Source organism: Lynx canadensis, chromosome X (assembly GCF_007474595.2).
Source record: "Lynx canadensis isolate LIC74 chromosome X, mLynCan4.pri.v2, whole genome shotgun sequence".
Classification (NCBI taxonomy): domain Eukaryota; kingdom Metazoa; phylum Chordata; class Mammalia; order Carnivora; family Felidae; genus Lynx; species Lynx canadensis.
Window position 1 is genome coordinate 19,225,941 of NC_044321.2, and position 14,030 is coordinate 19,239,970.

Consider the following 14,030-nt stretch of genomic DNA (forward strand, 5'->3'; position numbering starts at 1 on the left):
TTATAGGGTCTTGCTTTTGCCCAAATGTCCTGGGACCAATTCTGTAATGCACTGGCCATCAGCAAGGGGAAACCTTATTTGGTAAATGTGCCAGAAGTCCAAAGTCCCGGGTCCTAGCCCTAGTTCCCCATTAAGTAGCTGTGTGGCATTTAGCAGATACTAATCTTCTCCGGTGCCCCAGTGTCTGAGGTGGGGCTTCCCCCGAAGCAGAGCCTGAGACAAGGATTTAGATATAAGTAGCTTACTTGGGAAGTGAGCCCAGGAAGCCCCAGGAAGGAGAGAGGACATGAGCCAGGGAAGGAAGGCCATTCAGGCTAACGGGCAGGTTACTTCTTTAGGCACCTGTGGCTCAATCCCACTGGAGACCTTTGGGAGACTTAACAGAACACACCTCAGAGAGGTCCTCCTTGAGGGCTGAGGAAGCTGCCAGCTGGGCTACATACCCAGAAACCCTGTGTCTGATTCACTGAGGGCTCTCCCCGAGAAAGACAGAGCACATTCCTGCAGCTGGAAAAATCCCTCAGGTGAATGGTATTTGTAGGAAGAAGCCTTGAGTGAGCTCAGGAATAGGGAATAGAAGGGCACGTGGGTTGGGCACTGACAGTGTCTGCTACCCTCAGTTTCCCCACCTTATGAATGGAGTGGATGTGAACATCATGGAAGGGGATATGATAAACGTACAAGAACTTCGAAAGCAACAAAGGAGACCTAAGTAAGAAGGGTCTTTTTTTCTACTCTTGCTATAAACTCAGGAGAATGTCTGAAAATGGCGGCGTGAGAATCCCAGCATATTCTCTCTTGGGGCCTGTAAGAACTTCCTGATAGAGGTAATGGTCGAAACAAAGCCACAGTGTTTATAATATCACATCAGTTGCTCTGTTCATCTGGTACTGAAGATGGCTGATGGCAGGGTTCTTGCGGGCCAAGGGTTCCAATGGTTAACTTCCCCCTTTTCTGTGGCAACTTCTCATCCATTCCTTTAGCAAAAGAAAGTGTCATTTGAATCAGATACTGACATGACACATGAAGTGGCATTTTTCACTGAATGAGAAAGAACTCTGCTTGAGTCCATTAGAATGCCTAACGCCCTGCGTGGGGGTGGCAGAAGGAAAGGGAAGAACTTACTTGGGACGTTTCAGCTGCATTAAGGTTAAATGACAAGCGGGGTGGCGGGGCTGCAAGGTCGCGGAATAACGTGAAGCCCTGGGGGCTCTGAGGCCTGTGGGAAGTCAGGCCTGGGCAGTCAAAACAGAAATGGCAGCTCCTGGGAAAGAGGGAGCCGCAGAGACCGAGCGAGCTGCAAAACTACCAGGTTGAAAGCCACAGAGAAGGAGGCTGCTGCACTTCCTCCTGAATTCAGTCTGTTAAAGAGGCAGCATAACTTGCCTCCTTAACCCCAAGTCAGTGAGCACAGATTCTGGGATCCATGGCGGTTCCATGAAGACAGTGTGAGCGGTTCTCAGCTTCCAAGGAGGCCTGAGTCAAGGTTTCTTGAAATGAAGATGTTTTGCTCATAATTAGGCCCATGCTTGGATTTTATTTTTTTAGCTTTTCATTTTTAAAAATGCAGTGTTTTGTGTTTTGATTGTTTTTGCGGGAGGAAGAAGAACAGAAATAAGAAAAGAGTGGGGAACTGAAGGAAGACGGTGGGTTTTTAAGGTAAAGACAAAAGGATGTCCGAGCTAGAAAAAGGACTATTGGGCTTGGTTTTATAGCACTCCAAGCTGTGACCAATGAGCCCAGAGGATGATACAGTCAGTATTTAAAACTTCCTAAAAACTGACTGTGTTAAGTAAATTAAAATTTCAATACTTAGAGCTTCTTAAAATTAATTTTTAAGTAAAATAACATAGCAATAGGAGTGCCTGGATGGCTCAGTCGGTTAAGCGTCTGACTCTTGATTTGGGCTCAGGTCATGATGTCACCGTTTGTGAGTTCGAGCCCCATGTCAGGCTCTGCGCTGACAGCACGGAGCCTGCTTGGGATCCTCTCTCTCCCCCTCTCTCTGCCCCTCCCCCGCTCACACTGGCTCACTTGCTTTTGCTGTCTCTCTCAACATAAACAGACATTTATTTAATAATAGTCAAAACTCCTTAAAATCAATTTCACCACGTGAAATGAAACTGAATATTCCACACTTCTAATAAATTTTATTAAGTAAAATAAATTACGATATTTAAGATTTCTTAAAACTAATTTCGGTACTTCCTAAAGAAGTTTTTTTTTTAATTTTTTTTTTCAACGTTTATTTATTTTTGGGACAGAGAGAGACAGAGCATGAACGGGGGAGGGGCAGAGAGAGAGGGAGACACAGAATGGGAAACAGGCTCCAGGCTCTGAGCCATCAGCCCAGAGCCCGACGCGGGGCTCGAACTCACGGACCGCGAGATCGTGACCTGGCTGAAGTCGGACGCTTAACCGACTGCGCCACCCAGGCGCCCCCCTAAAGAAGTTTTAAATATCATAAGTAAAAGTCGGCACAAAAAGGAATACACCAGCTAGTCCTGGCGCAGGGAAGGATGTCAGAGATGGAAAGGTGCTGTGAGCCGATAAGTGGCTTTAGAAAACAAATCCAGCAATCGTAGTGCCACAACTCCACAGAGACTGAGTATCAGCGAACTGTACGGCAGAGTTCAAGTCCCAGGAGTCTGGCATTTGCGATGAAAGAGACCAAACGCTGCAGGTACCCAATACTCCCTTGTTTGCAATTTGTGAGGAATGATACATGCATTGATTTGACGGCGGTTTTCCCTGCTGACGATCAGTATGCAACCTTTCTGTACATTTTCAGCCCAAAGACATCTCACATTACTGAGTCACAACATTAAAGGAAGCTATGCATTTTAGTAGCTAAGGCCCATTTGCAATAAATACTTTGCACCATGTAATGGGTGCTTCATATGCCCATAAAGCCAACAGTGCCTGGATTTAGGACGGTTACCCTTCTGTATTGCACAGATAAACTGTTTATTCTCAGAATTTGATTGTAAAATGAAATACAGGCAAGGGCATGTTCGTAAATGTCGCGTTTAGGGCCAGTGTTTAATTCTGGATTTTTGACGACCAGTCCTAAAATGCCAATAAATATTTCAAACGACCAAGGAGAAATATAGTACTAAGGGGTTTGCACTAGGAGTCAATAAACTGTCCAGTTTTAAAAATCTGCCTGTCTATACCATAAAATGGCTATGCTTAAACTAAGATTCAAGCAAAACTTCTTGATTTTCTGTTGTATACATACAGTGTCAAAAATTTAAAACTATATGGCCTCATTTAAAAGGAAAAGTATCTTATACAAAGTCTCTAATATACAGACATTTCCTTGGCAACAACAGGTCTATAATGCGATAAACATTATATTTAAAATTCAACAAACTAAACATTCTCAGTGTGATGCCGGTCACATAAGGCCAGATCCAGCCAAATGCCAAAATGGCAGAAGATTTAGAATGGAAAATTTTGAGACCACGTGTGTCAAGCAGTATTAACCTGACAAAATTCCAGAATAGGAAAGAATTTGGATAAACTCTGAGAGTTCGCCATAATGGGATGTGACTGTGTGATTCTAGCCAAGCCGATACGTGACATCTCTGGCAATAAGAATATATCCTACACAGATGAATCATTTTGGCAATGATGTAAGCATAGATACATCATGATTTAGAATGTTTTTAATCAGTGTCATGCATATTAGACAATCCCACTTCTGCCAAAACCCTTGTCCATATGAGTCACATCAGTATATTTAGAGCTGAAATCCTTAACGGTCTACAGCATTATAAATGCCCATTGACATTTTTTGGTTACTATAAACTTGGAAGAGAGTTTATTTCATCCCTACCCCTTCTGCATAAAGTAATATCCTTTCTTTCCAAACTATATTAATTCCAGGTACTGAGGTACTTGAACTGCCGTTTGTAAACATGTGACACTCATCATTTTAATCCGTTATAGAACTTCCTTTAAAGGATGAGAATTTACACCATTGTCCTACAGTTGACTATGGTTTAAGAAACGGGCATAGATTTTGTGCATGCAAGCTCTCCTTACAGGCTTACTAGTTCCACGGCTTTCTTGGCCAGATGCAAATCAGGAAGGGAACAGAATGCTGGAGAATCTTTGGGATTTTGAGACAGTCAAATGCCACATCCAGGGTGCCCTCTTCCTTCTGACTTATCAAGCCAAGCCACTCGAATTCGAGGATGGGAAAGGAAGAAAGGATGTAATTAAGTGCTAGGAGGAGAATAATAGCAGAGATGTTTGGTTCCTTTCAGGTATATTCTAAGATTATCTGTATTTAGTAGAAACCAGAAGATCAGGTTCAATTCTCTAAGAATACATTCTCATTTGATGCTACCTGGAATATGATGCAGTATTGAAGTACATGGAGCTCAGGCCTATAAAGAGGTGAAAGTTCTTGGGCAGGAAATTTAGTTCAGAGAAATGAGAACTCCTAATTATTTTTTCTCTGAACTCAAGCAAACCTGAAAGGTTTTGCTTTCCTACTGCGTATTCTGATATAGTTCCCTTTTTTTTTTTTTAAGTAATCTCTGTACCCAAGGTGGGGCTCAAAACTTATGTCACATGCTTTACTGACTAAGCCAGCCAGGTGCCCCATTCTGGTATATTTCTAAAGTCATGAAACAACGTGGGGGGAAATCAGCCAAATAATAATAAAGCTCAAACTAAATGAAATTGCGACAACTATTTTTTACCTCAAAATTGGTACCAATAAACAACCATTTTGGAACTCCAAAGCAACAACTTCTCATGGTTCAACCTAACACATTATTGTAGAAGTCCATTATTTGCAACAATATGACAGTCTACATGATGGAGTAGAATGCTGTGGAAATACTCTGCTTGGATATAAATCACTAACTGGTTTCTAGGGGAAAAATTTCTAGGGGAAAAAACCTGGTTTATAATGGTTTAATTTTTCCCAGTTTTGTTTATATCTGATTAAGAGAGTAATTCCATACAATATTTTTGAAGATTTTTTCCCTGAGTATCTTTTTATAATGTATGATGGGTCATTTGGGGACTAATTTACAAGGAGATTGTGTAATCTAGTTTTGTGGGTAGTTTTCACCCTTTTATTATGCTTCACCAATCGTAGTACAGTAAGGGGTGGGTGAGGAGAAATAGGTTTGAGGATACGGAACAAGACATGCTTTACTGTTCTCTTCTTAACCATAAAGGAGGACGAGAACAGGACTGAGGGGGCAGGTGCAGGGAGGCATAGTATCCTGTCAGAGCTCAGTAAGGCAGAAGGGTATGATGACACTTCCTCTTTGACCCAAGCCTGCTGGTACACTCTGACAAGTCTGACCCCTAGTCTAAGGAATGGGGGAATGGCAGATTCTACAAAGGTCAGGCAGCAGGAGGCAACATCAGGACACTGAACTGGTAAAAATGGACTATGAAGAAAAACACTTAGTTTACTGTTGCATTGGAACCAGCATCTCAGAAAGTTACTACCGAGGCCAGGTAGTACTGACCACATGGGTCTACAGAGCTCACAATCCAAGCAGATTCACAGTCACTGTCGAGGAAAACCCTGCATTTCCCCTAGGCTACTTCAGCAACCAAGACCCAAAATGTAGACAGAACATAAGAGAGGGATTCTAGCCTCTTTTCTGCACTGATGGTAAAGGAGCACTAGCATTTTTTCTCTTCCTCATCAGTACAATAAATTTCAAATCAGCCTACTGATACACACATACACATCGTGTGTGTGTGTGTGTGTGTGTGTGTGTGTGCGTGTGCATGCGCATAATCTGGGTGCATAACATATATATCACATTGGGTATATTCTGTGTACTATGATATATTATGCAATCAGTTCATGTGTATATATATGTATTTCATGTGTTTATAACATATAGTACATATTGTTCGAATATTTGAATATAAATGTACTATATATTTCCCTATATATTACACAGTATATATTCACACATTTTATAAATACATAAAACACGTTTGAACAGGATATGACATATATGCATATATTTATATATTACATATGTCTTCTATATGAAAAGATATTACACAATTACCATAGCATATATAGTGGGCCCCATTTATACACACTGATTTTATATAGTGCATGCACATACACATACACACACACACACAGTATCTAAATACCTTTCTTTCAACAAGAAAGAGCTATTAGCATATTCCTTTCTTGGACTCTTATTTGCAGCTCTCTAATGAAGCAAAAAGCATTTTGCAGATTAAAATCCAATGCTGTGATTAGACCTGCCACACTGTGACGAGACTCCGGTAGAAAGCATGAGATATGTGCATTTGCCCTGATGTGTGCCTCTGTCTTAACTTAAGCAGAGTACATCTTCCTTTACTCTCACTCTTAACTGTGACACAAAACAGGCTGTGATAAACCAAACAATTCAGCACAGAAAGTAAATGTTTATAACTGGCAAAGTGTAAATGTAACCCAATTAATGAACTTCTCCCTGAAAATAGATGTTACTTAACCCAGACATACATACACTTTAAATTTCTTCTCAAAGAAACAAAAATCATGAATTTATGTGGATGTCACTGAAAGAAAAGCATTTTATAAACATGAGCTACTTAGTGAACCTCGTCTAAGAATAAAATATGTTTTAAGCAGATTTTACTCATGCATTCATTATACTCTGGATTTTCTAGAAGAATGCAGTACTTTTATTTCCACATATGAAATTTGGCAATGCCCAGGCATGCTATAAATGGCTTCATTGTCTCCTGATATTAAATGTTTTCACACCGAAACTAAAAGATCATCCATTAGCAAGCCATCCCATTTCACCTCCTCATCTTCTCAGCTATTCCTTGTTTCTGGGAACCCCCATGAGGAAATCCTGCTAGTATGGAGGGATGAAGACGTGAGCCATGCCCAAAGGCATCAGCCTCTGTGCTGTGCGTGTGCCGGGGAAGGCATGAGAATCTGGGCCTAAAGAAAATCTGCCTTACAGAATTCAGATGTACAAAATAGATCAATTTGCTTGTGATTATTCATTGACAAAAAATTAATAAACAAACCACCCAGACTGCCTCCGATAGCAAAACCATGAAATACATTAAAAATAGGATTCATTGTATGAACAGCTCTCCAGAAGCACATCTACTGGATAGTTAGGTTAACTCTCAACTATTCATTGGTGAATTCCTACGTTAGTGGATTATAAACAACCCTGAAGGCTTTGGTCAGGCCCCAGAAAAGAGTCCGGGTGAAGGTGAGATTTAATCTGTGAGTTCCTGAGACTCCCCGCAAGAGACTGCAGGATTAGCCAGGTGAGGGTTTTCCACCATTAGTGCTATATATATCATTTGTACTGCTTTTTCTCGTCATTGGCCCCAAAGCCTAAAAGTCAAGTGCACATAAAGATATAAAATCACTTGGAAAAGAAGAAAAATTATTAGCCTAGATCCTCTAGTATTTGATTTTACTAGATGACAGTTCCAAAGCCTACTGCTAATAAAATATAAATTGCACTCCTGGTACAAACTGTATCTGAACACTGGTGAAGAGCTCGGCTGTCCTCATCTCAGGACTTGGCTAAAAGTCCCCGTTGCGTCAAGGCCTTCACTCGTGAATAATGAGAACTTGGGCCTGGATGTATATCTTGACACATACTGATAGGCATGGAACTACCCGGATATGCAATATACCAAAATAGAAACAAATACCTTGCGTGTGCTTTTGAAAAAGTGAATACTTTAAAAGCTTCTTTATCTTAACAATTTGACAGAATCAGTATGTGGTGTTTACCCGTGCCCTTTGGCAACTCTTCTGCCTTAAATACCGTGCCTGTAAGAGAGGGAATGCCCTGGGATACTGGTCGGTTCCTGGCGCACTCACCATCATACAGTCTTTACTTCCAGGTCTTGGGCTGTCGACCTGCCGTGGTGATGTCATGCCCGGGCTCCTATTACCACCACAGGGCCTCTGGTCACCAAAGGCCGAGTCTGTTTGGAACTTCATGTTTAGGTGGCTCCCTGTGTGAGTCCTGCCACCCGGGAGTGCTCATGAACAGGCGTGGAACACCGGAGATGGATAATGGCCCCTTGCCAAAATGATGCTTTGGGCCAATGACATAGGCCCCTTGGTCAGAGTGAACACGGAGGCTTGTAGACTTCCGACTTCATACAGAAAATATAAAAACTAGAGTGCAAAGAAGACAGCAGTATTTTTGCTTTTGAAGCACCTTTCAAAAATAGGGGAAATGACAGCCAAACCTCTGAAAAGCATCTTCAGTCCACACGCACTGTTTGCCTGCCTCTGTACGATCTGGCCTCAGAGTCCTGCTTGCTAGACCCCCAGCCCCAAAGTGAGGAGAGTGGTGGATGATGGTGAGGCTAAAGAAGGGAGGCACATGCTGAGAGAGGAGAGTGAAGAGGAACAGAACCCACCAGAATCTTTCTTCCCTGCCTTTCCTTGAATTCCACTGGCCTGTTTCTGAAGTAGCGACAAAAGATATGGCCAGGGCTGGCTGTGAAGGAAGAACTGAAGGATTCGATCTCTGTGAAAGCCACCCACCTACAATTTCCTCTTCACTGCCTCCCCATCTCCAGCTTCTGTCCTACCCCTCAGACCTAAGGCAAGCTGCTTCAGGAGACCACTGTCCGAGAGGGGTTTGCATTTCTAAGAACACCCTTGAAGGCCCAAACCAAAGGGAATGTGGCTATAATTATGGACAGAGCAGGCATTCTGAGGAGTTAGGGAAGCAGGCAATGTATTCCCCATATCAAGGGCTCCTGGAATAGGACTCCCCTGGAGTCCAGGCCAGAAAACAAGAGACCCCACAGTTCAGCTTTCCTTTAGGGTAACAGACTGACCTCTTCAACAGAACTACCCAGCTGTGAATCGGGTCTAGTGCCAGCTGCGCGCTCCACGCTGTCACTCCCTGGGAAGCGCCTAGAGCCATGTGGGCACCCATCCTTCTCCTGACTGACTGCGCTTCAGGAAGGGGGCCCAGTTATGGCGTCAGCACTTGTCCCTGAAACCCAGAGAGCTCTTCGAAGACAGTGTACAACTCCAATTTGGAATTTGGGAAAACATGCATTCGCCAGAGAGGTGTGGCTTGAGAAACGAGAATCTGCCTTATCAGGAATGACGGTGGGGGGCTTTGGAAGCAAGACCAACAAGGACTAGCAACAAATTCTGAGTGACCAGGTAGAAAAGATTCTTTGTCAGGGCCTCTTCTTCTTGCCTCTGTGAGTGTCTGCATGCACACCCCTGTCACAAGAGGAATGAAGGAAAGACATAGTTTCCAAAAGCCCCTAAGAATAAAATTAAAATTCTCTCCGGAGCTGCCCCCAAAACCAAGAACCTATGCAAAGAGAGTCAGGACTCAATAAAAATGATCAAACCATAGAAGGACAAGGCATTTAAAATCCAACAACAGAACTCAGGAGACAAGCTAACAGCCTCTTTCTGCCTTTCCCTGAGTTTATTTTCATTCTGGACCCTCGAGCCTCACTCTCTTCACCTAATAGCTCAGTTCATTCCAATTCCTTTCCTCAGCTAGCCTCTTAGATTACTCAACAGCATGGTAAGAAATGGAATCTTATGGTATTTTCCAACAAGAGTTAGGGTCAGATAATGTCCAAAAACATCACATCAACCTAAAAAAAAACAACAACAAAGGACTGCAGAACAGATTTCACTTAAATTCTACTATATGACTAATTCTAATCTTGCTCTATGCTTCCTTATATTCTTCCCATATTTAATGACTCAGGACTATAGCCCTGTTTTAAAACATTTTTCTTGTTTCTAGCAAGTAAATACTACAAAAAAATTGTCATTTGCCATTTTCAGTGAAACTCCAAAGTGTGTCTTACCCATGAAAACTTAGTCTAAATGGCCCCGGGTGAAATGGTCAGCACTGTTTCCCCAGGCCACAGATGCCTCGGAGGTATTAATCCTTTTTACTCTCATTGTCCTAGAATGGCTTACTTTTAATTGAAGGTCGGTCAGTCCTCTCTGAGAACAGTGTGGAAACAAGACTTAATAAATAGTTTTCCCTCCTGAGACTAGACGTTAGCTTTCTGAAACATAATTAGCGGGATGCCAGTCAAAGAGTGCATGTTTTACCACACGTCTGGGGAGTTTCGGTGCCTCCAATTTAATAGGGGCCACGGTGCTAGTTATCAAATTGACAGTCTTGACCTGACCTCTATTTTTTTTTTTAATTTTTTTTTTCAACGTTTTATTTTATTTTTGGGACAGAGAGAGACAGAGCATGAACGGGGGAGGGGCAGAGAGAGAGGGAGACACAGAATCGGAAACAGGCTCCAGGCTCCGAGCCATCAGCCCAGAGCCTGACGCGGGGCTCGAACTCACGGGGCGCGAGATCGTGACCTGGCTGAAGTCGGACGCTTAACCGACTGCGCCACCCAGGCGCCCCTTGACCTGACCTCTAAAAGGGGCTGTAGAACGATGCCTAGTAAATTAAGATAAATGCCAAATCCTTCGGAGGAAACAGGCCTACGTCACGACTATGAAATGGGTATTCGGGTTTGAGACCAAGCAAGACTTCACAGTAAGGATATAAACACGGGCCTGAGCATGAGAGAAGATGTTCACCCAGTTATTGTGCACACAAGATAACAGTGACTCTCTTCACTCAGCATTACACTTGGCCAGAGATTTTAAATTCCTTTTTAAAAACAAGACTATTGCACCACCGAGTAAAGATTTTATTATCCTCAATAATGGGATTGAATATGCCAAGGCAAAGAAGCAGAAAATTAGATCTGCTGTTCCCAGTGCCGAGATAGGGGTTACTGAAAGCCACAACAGGTCACTTTTGCTGGGCTTTCTGATGTTGTAGTGGCCTAGAAACCCAGGGAGAGCCATCAGCGCAAGTGTCCGCCTCCAGATGGGAGAGGTGGGAGAAGTCAAGATAGATCAAGCCTCAAGCAGTAGAATGGAGTCAAAACACGAGCACTTACCGTGCCTCTGCTACTCCAGTGTTACTGGAATACTAACCAATGAGGCAGAGGCACTAAGTAGTTAGGGAAAGAGGTGACAGATCAGCCTCTCTCCCTCAGAGGCCATTGCCACATAGTGCAGAAAAGCCAGCACAGTTACCCCCTACTTGATATGTCATCTATGAACAAGTAAAATTGGTCAAACAGGTCCCCGAAGACAAAATGTAAGCCCTACACCTACAAGCTGAATTTTAATTTTGATCAATTGCAGGCAGAGTTCATGTGAATCGTGTTCCATCTTCCGTCTTTCCTACTCATTCCAACTTGTTCCTACTTATTGTGCTTCCCTGTGTGTCTCAGATTTATTGCTTCCTGAACTGATGCTTGGGGGGAAAAGGGAGGCTGTGGTTTAGGTTCCCGTCAAAGCTCAAATTAAACACAGTGCCTCTTTCTCCCTAAAGCCCTCCACCTGGCCAAACTCAAATGAGGTGATAAGATATTCAGAAACCTCTGCCCACTCGCTGCCTTCCTCCGTGCTAACCTCCAGCCAGACTCGTGGGGATGACAAGCCAAGTGATGAGTGGCCAAGAGCCCTCTCTGGAGTGTTGCACCAACCAAGGGGAAACAAAAACTCTGCAAGCTGCACCAACAACCCTAAACTAGCACTGTATATAGTCCCCAAGAGACAGGTGCAAGTCTACTCGGCTTTCTGTGGGCAAAAGTCCACCCAGCATTCTTCAGGCAGAAGGGAGCATGAAGGTCTTGGCTCCTGTCTCTCCCCTTTCACTAGCCATTCATATTTAAGATTCACCAAAACACAGGTCTCGCTTCCACAGGAGAAATTAGTGGCATTTACCTGTCACCACCAGGGCTGGTTAGATTTCCCGTGACCCCATAACCAAGTTGGTTCCCCTCTTGAAAGATGGTGGCAGTCTCTGCAACTTTTGATTTGGTCTTTTTCTGTCCCCTCAGGTCATGGATTATATGGGACTTTTGAAATGTTATCCTCCTGGAGGAAAACTAGAGAAGACCAACATGTTAAAGAGAGAACTGCAGCAGTCTATGCAGACTCCATGCTCTCCTTTTCTCTCACCACTGCCATGTACCTGGTCACCTTTGGCATAGGGGCCAGCCCTTTCACGAACATTGAGGCAGCCAGGATTTTCTGCTGCAATTCCTGTATTGCAATCTTCTTCAACTACCTCTATGTACTCTCGTTTTATGGTTCCAGCCTGGTATTCACTGGCTACATAGAAAACAATTACCAGCATAGTATCTTCTGTAGAAAAGTCCCAAAGCCCGAGGCATTGCAGGAGAAGCCGGCATGGTACAGGTTTCTCCTGACAGCCAGATTCAGCGAGGACACAACTGACGGCGAGGAAGCGAACACTTACGAGAGTCACCTATTGGTATGTTTCCTCAAACGCTATTACTGTGACTGGATAACCAACACCTATGTCAAGCCTTTTGTAGTTCTCTTTTACCTTATTTATATTTCCTTTGCCTTAATGGGCTATCTGCAGGTCAGTGAAGGGTCAGACCTTAGTAACATCGTAGCAACCGCGACGCAAACCATTGAGTACACTACTGCCCAGCAAAAGTACTTTAGTAACTACAGTCCGGTGATTGGGTTTTACATATATGAGTCCATAGAGTACTGGAACACTAGCGTCCAAGAAGATGTGCTAGAATACACCAAGGGGTTTGTGCGGATATCCTGGTTTGAGAGCTATTTAAATTACCTTCGGAAACTCAATGTGTCCACTGGCTTGCCTAAGAAAAATTTCACAGACATGTTGAGAAATTCCTTCCTGAAAGCTCCCCAATTTTCACATTTTCAAGAGGACATCATCTTCTCTAAAAAGTACAATGATGAGGTTGATGTAGTGGCCTCCAGAATGTTTTTGGTGGCCAAGACCATGGAAACTAACAGAGAAGAACTCTACGATCTCCTGGAGACCCTCAGGAGACTTTCTGTCACCTCCAAGGTGAAGTTCATTGTCTTCAACCCGTCCTTCGTGTATATGGATCGATATGCCTCCTCTCTGGGAGCCCCCCTGCACAACTCCTGCATCAGTGCTTTGTTCCTGCTCTTCTTCTCGGCATTCCTGGTGGCAGATTCTCTGATTAACGTCTGGCTCACTCTCACGGTTGTGTCCGTGGAGTTTGGAGTTATAGGTTTCATGACATTATGGAAAGTAGAACTGGACTGCATTTCTGTGCTATGCTTAATTTATGGAATTAACTACACAATTGACAACTGTGCTCCACTGTTATCCACATTTGTTCTGGGCAAGGATTTCACAAGAACTAAATGGGTAAAAAATGCCCTGGAAGTGCATGGGGTAGCCATTTTACAGAGTTACCTCTGCTATCTTGTTGGTCTGATTCCTCTCGCAGCTGTGCCTTCAAATCTGACCTGTACACTGTTCAGGTGCTTGTTTTTAATAGCATTTGTCACCTTCTTTCACTGCTTTGCCATTTTACCTGTGATACTGACTTTCCTGCCACCCTCGAAGAAAAAAAGGAAAGAGAAGAAAAACCCTGAAAACCGGGAGGAAATTGAATGTGTGGAAATGGTGGATATTGACAGTACCCGAGTGGTTGACCAAATTACAACAGTGTGATAGAGTCTCTGCTTGTTATATTTTCACCCTAGGTCTTATCGAGAGCAAAGAGATTATGTTACTGAAACAAATTCAAAGTTGTTCTTTCTTTTTTAAGTATAAGAAACAGACATTGCCAAAGTAAAGGACAAGGGGGGAAATGGGCATTGCACATTTTCAGTCTTTAAAACAAAAGGACTGTTACCAGAAAGAATGTACACACACACACACACACACACACACACACACACACACATGGAGACAGTCTTAAACTAAAATCAAATAGAAGAAAGCTTATTAGCAAGCAGAATCCTATTTTATTCACACTGCAGATGTTGCTGGTATTGTGACAAAAACCTACTGATTGAAAGGTCAGCTGCCAAGGCAGAAATAGCTTTAAGCATTGTTCACACAATAAAGCTTCCAGAACTTCTGCAGAGCAGTAGCTCCAGGCAGGGTCTGTGGTTTGAGGTC

General features: G+C 43.1%; 1 protein-coding gene across 1 annotated transcript in view; it reads left to right on the forward strand.

Moving 5' to 3' along the window:
* The window catches only part of PTCHD1 (patched domain containing 1), a 51,383-nt gene extending 37,666 nt beyond the window's left edge, over nucleotides 1-13,717 (forward strand). Inside the window, exon 3 of the mRNA XM_032592253.1 lies at nucleotides 11,923-13,717. Within this exon, the coding sequence (XP_032448144.1) occupies nucleotides 11,923-13,577 (1,655 nt within the window). The 3' untranslated portion in view covers nucleotides 13,578-13,717. The remainder of the gene's footprint in view (nucleotides 1-11,922) is intronic.
* Nucleotides 13,718-14,030: the final 313 nt, after the last annotated feature.